Source organism: Lissotriton vulgaris, chromosome 2_1 (genome assembly GCF_964263255.1).
Source record: "Lissotriton vulgaris chromosome 2_1, aLisVul1.2, whole genome shotgun sequence".
Classification (NCBI taxonomy): Eukaryota; Metazoa; Chordata; class Amphibia; order Caudata; family Salamandridae; genus Lissotriton; species Lissotriton vulgaris.
The window spans coordinates 388,706,990-388,713,149 of record NC_141687.1 but is presented as its reverse complement, the minus strand read 5'-3'; the positions used below and the strand labels follow the sequence as shown (position 1 = coordinate 388,713,149).

The 6,160-nt window shown below is 45.0% G+C and overlaps 1 protein-coding gene across 1 annotated transcript in view; it reads right to left on the bottom strand.

Annotated features, from left to right (window-relative positions):
- Positions 1-260: 260 nt before the first annotated feature.
- Positions 261-6,160, bottom strand: part of LOC147730418 (aldehyde oxidase 1-like) — a gene marked incomplete at its 5' end in the record, with an annotated part of 524,934 nt that continues 519,034 nt past the window's right edge. Inside the window, one exon of the mRNA XM_086954065.1 lies at positions 261-1,661. Within this exon, the coding sequence (XP_086810191.1) occupies positions 1,611-1,661 (51 nt within the window). The remainder of the gene's footprint in view (positions 1,662-6,160) is intronic.

Here is a 6,160-nt window from a genome sequence, read left to right as displayed (position 1 = left end):
ACTGGCCAATGAGCAGGTTCCGATGAACATATGTTCCTCATGCATTCTTAAACAAATTCAAACCAACAGAAGGTTCAATTCAACATAATACTTGCTTTAAAGTGTTTAATGCATTCTAATCGAGCCTTAAATAGAACTAGTTTTTAAATTGAAAAACATGAGGTAGACTGTGATGGTGAAAGCCTTCCCCACCCTCTGCAGTCTACAATCCTCAGAAGTCTAGGAAAAAAAGCGAGAAAGCAATCAAACACATTGAAGCCCCAGAAACATATCACTTTATTGAAGATCATTACACTCATCGTGAAGAAAGACTGTCCATTCACAGCAATAAATGCATGGTACTGCAAACAGGGAGAGCAGCACGTTATTTCAATTGTGAAATAGAAACAAGCAATGTAGACAGGCCTAGCAATGGGAAAAAAGCATCCGGATTGCATTATAAACAGGAATACGCCGGTACGTTGGTGCACAAACAATCATGGTTACTTATGACCAAGATATAGTATGAGCCTTCTTAAGCAAGGGAATAATCAGAAAATTATAATACCCCCATTTTTAACCAAATCACTAAGGGACCAAGCAAGTGAAACTGGAGAGTCAGGAGACAGATGTTTAACCTATTACATTTCAGAGTCAATGTAGAGTCACCTGATTTACCTAATGATCACTTTCTTACATAAGTAAAACAAAGAGGATTGACTTTTTCTGCCTCTACAGATCACTATAGAAAGGGAAGGCGCAGATACAATAGATGGCCGCCCTCAAATAAACTTAACCAGCCGGAACAGGAAATACCTCACCTCAGCACCATTAGTGTCAGCCACTTATAATGGCATTTTTTAATTGTAAATGTTACTTGGTTTCAATGGGATGCTCTCTATGTAGTGCAGGTCTTCATAGCTACATGACTGATTTAAAGAGGTACTTTAGATCTACAACCTTTTGAGATGCATTTTCCGACTCTCCCTTTTGCTACTTTGCACCTGGGGAATAAATGCGGAGTTTTGAAAAAAAATCAGTGTCTTAAAATATGCGTGTGTGTGTTATATGTGCTATAGTTCCACTGGAATGTTAAATGCATTAAATGAGTCCCCCACTTCACTACCTATCCAATTATCAGCATTTATTTGCATTCTACCTAACACAGGGGAGTTAGAACTCTCTAGAGCTGAGATGTTGCAGGTGCATAGTACAAGGCTGGCTCTTTACTATGTATGAGCCGGGTGGGATGTTTGCAGTAATAGTATATTCAGTTTATTTCATGTGAGGAGCTATGATTGTGTCCCCAACATAAAGACAGGAAAGCAAAGAAGCTAATATTAAAATGTACATCTTACAAATAATGTTTTACTCATTGGTCTAGTAATAATAGCTATAGGCTACATCAGGAAGGCAAACTGTTGGTGGAATTGATTGAACATGGGTAGTCTACTGCCAAAAATTGTTACGCTGGCAAGCAGTGCTAGGCCTCCAAATTTCCTTCACCCATATGTCCACCCAGACATCTCCCACTAAAAGACATCTTATAGGAACAAAATGTGCCTGTTTTGTGTCTGATGCGGTTACACACATTCCAATGCAATCATCCGCCACTATGTAGAATCCCTTCTTCACACATTGATAGCCCAGGGCGTGAAGGTTCCTTGGGCATCTTTTGGAATCTGAAACAGAGAAAGAAAGATAAACTATTAAGTTCTCATTGTGCCCATATTCCAATGATTGAAGAGTTGTCTTATATTCTACTGAGAGATGGGAAGTAATTATGGGTAGAATAAACGGCAAAGAGATAAAACGAGTAAACAATAGATAAGACTCATTGACAGTGTCTCTACTTAACCAGTTCGTAAGGAGGATGAATTTAGTAGAGCATATGCAGACTGAAATGGTCTATTTCTTTGCAAATGCAGTTTGCTAACACATTCTCTGCCTTACCAATTCTTGCCACTACAGATACATTGCCTCTTTGTGGAAAACATTACTTATGAATACCTCTCAGTTTGTAGCTTGTTGTGTTGTAGCACACATGCTGTGCAGTCTCCTGTCATTTAATATTGGGTTTGGAATATTACAAGTCAGACCTGTGACAGCGTGACAACATGCTTGAACCCCATCATCCATTAGGGCACTTTAGATTGTATGCTTGTATTTCCCCATTGGGGTTTTAGTCTGTGTCTAAATATCTAAAAGCTAGGAAGAAAGTGATTTCCCTTCAGAAACATTCTGCTACTATACTAAACAGGGAGGAGGGTAGGAACATGTGAATCAACAACACTACAAGCTACTACCTGAGTGTTTCAGGTAAGTAATGTTTTCCACTTGTAGAACATGTTGCTGTAGATCACATGCAGTGCAATGAATTTAAAGAAACATGCATACCCTCTAGATTAGTGACTTGCTACAGGAAGTGAAAATGGTAGTGAATAGTGTCTTAGAAACAGTTTGTACAACTCGAGCTTCTCTTTGACGGTGTATTTAAACTCAGTAATGTTTTGTGAATAAGAGGACGAAGGACCATATTGCTGCTTCATACACCCATTAATTGGAATGTTGTCTAAAAATGCCATTGTTACTCACTACATTTGAGTAAAATGTGCGCTGAGGAGAGCAGCAATTTTATACTTTGCTCTTGTGCAACAAATCTGAATACATTTCATAATCCAATTTACAATACCTGCCTTTGAGAAGGGATTAACAAAGTGGGGAAAGCAATAAACAGTGGCTTGGTTTTTCGAAATGGTTATTCGAACTTATGTAAAACATAATAGCCCTTATAACAAGCAGGGTGTGTAGTCAATACTGTGCAATTGTCTGTTGAGTGTAAAACAATTATGGTAATTCAACTAATTCAGTCATATGAAGTGCTGGTACTACCTGTGGTAGAAAGCGTAGGCTAGTGAGTAGAACTACCATGCCATAAGGGACTTGCAATAATGCTTCCTCAATAGGAAGCACTTCTAACTTGCAAACTCTATTTCAGGATGTAACAGCTAACACAAATACCATGTTCCAGGGAAGATACGGTTGTGGACATAGCTAATGTCCCCATGATATAAGTTAGTACGATGTATAAGAACATAGAAGGGGCTAGTACGAATCTTGGTGATGCAATTGTAATCAACCCCTCGTTTAAAACCCTTGTGACTGGGACGAAAAAACGAAGAATATTCCTTGTTTTGCAAGTATGCACCCACTGCTGTTAAATGCACTCTTATGGAAGCATATACTGTAGGAGAGTAGGGTCTGCAATCCTATGATCACCCAGATTTTTTGCTTTTGTTTCACTGGTTTACGACTTTCTCGGGCTGTGGGCCTGCCAATCAGACCCCCAGCCTAGCTGTTCTCTCGCTAAATTGATGTGTGTACCTTAGGTGCATTACCCAATTGGAACTGGGCCACCTTGTCAGACCCTGTAACTCAGGGCATCGGTGTACCCAGGGCCTACCAGGGGCTGAAGCATGTATTATGCCACCCCTGGATGGCCATCTAAATCTGACACAACTGGCTGCGCGACAGCTGGGGCAACGTGGCGTACTCGCCCGTTGCTATAGATGTAGTATACCTATATCTAACCCTAAAATGGACACCCGCATTCCTATCAGCCACTCCTATGGCAGGCCTTGACAATCCTGAAGGCAGAGTGCATGGAATCGTGTGAATTGGGCTCTGGCACGAGCCGAGCCCGGTTGCAGCTTGCGGAACCAAGACCCAATGGCTGTTCCATGATAACGCGTACCATATTGGTAACTTCGGTATCGCATTATCAAGACATGTCGAGTAAGGTGTCATACGAATCGGGATGCTGACCCCGTACCAATGCTGGCGACGAGGTTAGCATTCCGCCCTTCTAGAGGGACACGACATGTACGTAACTGTGAACCCCGGTTAAAGTTAGCTGAAGCCTCAGCTCCACAAAATGGATGCTGCCACCACAGACACGAGTCTGACCTCCTGCTGCTGGGAGTCCTTCCAGTAGGGAGAGCTTGGACAAAGGGTTTCCTGTCCAGGGCGGTGTTCGCACCGTCCCAGACAGGGTTTTGTGTATTCTAGGTAGGTAGGGCTTTACAAGAAGGTGAATGCGGAGTGGCACCCCGGTGCTCACTACGCATCTGCCGGTTAGAACCAGTTCCAGGGTCGCGCAGCCCCTGACCTGGGGAAAGTCCGGCAGGGGAGAGGGATGTAACTACCCTCCTTCCTGGTCCCGCCCCTAGGGCCGGACCTAGTCATGTACCCACCCCTTTCTTTAGAATAAAGGTCGGAGCGGGGACCCTTCCAAATTAGATCATCTTTGAATCAAGAATACTTTCTACGAAAGGACTTCGAGACTCTTCTTAAGATTTCTCCCTTGTGACTAAGGAGTAGTCACCCTGCGTCCGCAGGCACCATCTAAGAACTCTGCGGTTTGCTGCAAGTCCTTCCACAGGAATCCGACTGCCCAGCTCGACGAGAATCGGCTTCCCTGGCACCTCTGACCTCTACCCACATCGTCAGCTCAGCTGAGATCCGTGGGTGCGACGAGACCTCGAGGGACCGGCCATCATCAAAACCTGCACGCTTTCTTAACCAGCACAGCCACCGAAGGAATCCTCTGGTGAGTGCTCTGGGGTCCGAGAAGCCCCAACCCTGAGCAGCTCCAGCACCGAAGTGCAGTCTCCACGATCTGCGTGGGGCCCTTCTGCTCGCTGTTCAGCACGTTGTCCTATCACTAGCCGCTGGCTTGTGACTCTTTGACGACAACCGACAACCAACGCTGCTGGTCTGGTTGCTCCAGACTGGCCCTTGCTCCCTTCTGCGAAAGGAGCACCCCGGACCCTCCTGGTCCACTCAAGATGCCATTTTAGGCCCACCACGTGGCCCTGAAATCTGCCAAGGCTTGTCGCCCCAATCCTGGGCCCAGCGACGCCGACAGCATCAACCTTCGTGGGACAGCTCGCACCTCCATCCTGGTCGCCAATAACGCCTCCTGGTCTGTGAGACTGCAGAGCCTAGCGTCGCCCACTCACCTAGTCGAGGTGACGGCCATCCGGTGCCCTCCTGGTACCCTCTGACTACTGGCTAGTAGTACGAACTTGGTCCCCTCTGCTTTCAGGTATCATCGATCACTGATCCAGGCTTGGATCTCTACGAACTATTCACCACTGGTCGCCGGCCAGCAACTCCTTTCTTCCGGCTCCTGGCTCGTCAGCGAAGACCCCCGACGCCTGTAAGACTTGTGCAGCCGCAGCCCTCGTGGCTAGGTAACTTCGGCATTTCGGTGCCTGCATAGCCTCCTTACTTAAGGGTCCTGAGCCCCTCGCTTCCGACTTGCATTATCGGGTCCGCCCGAGACCACTAAACTTTCCGTGCCCTCGGGCACTGGTATTGATTGTGCACTTGAAGTATTTTCCTAAGAGTTTTGTTCTGTGCTTAGTACCCTGTCCTCATAAAGAGTACAGGGCTGTTGTGATTCTAATAAATATACTGTTTATTTTCATAACACTTGTGTGGTGTCCTTTCACTTGGTGTTCAAGGGGTATGTGATGGTATAACAGCTGGCTTAACACGCCCTCTAGAGTTTAGCCCGAAGACTGCTCGTATCCACGCTACTAGGATAGCTGGTCTAAGGTTGACTTACAACCAATCACCACAAGGGTCGTTTGGACCGATGCATAGTGGTCGCTAGAATAGCGAACGCTGCATATCGGGCCAACTTCTCACATATACTATCCCAGATTTGGACAATGTTTTGTACCATGCAATAAGTCACAACATTTTTGTTTTTTCATCGTAACAATGGGAATAGGTTCTCCCTCCTCTTGACATTAATCAAAAAGAGTGAACTTTTGGATTCTCACTCCTTGTTTAACTCTGCTCCTAAAATGTTATCATTCTCTTGCTCAAAGAGACTCGGAATCAAAAAATTGTTGTTGCTTATCCGGGTTATCAGTCTTCAATTGTCCTCCCCTGTTTGCCTTCATCCGCGTTCTTTGTAATACTTCACAAAATGTATACGTTTATCTCATGGTTAGTACCACTTTTTTCCAAATCCTTATCATCCCAGTTTTTCTGAGCTTCTGCGGAGAAGTTCTCCCCACCCCATTGCCTGTGGAAGACAATACTTCATGCAAGTATAAAAGTCTGCATTGCCCCCCCAAACAAGGCCACCTCAAGAACGCTGCAATTC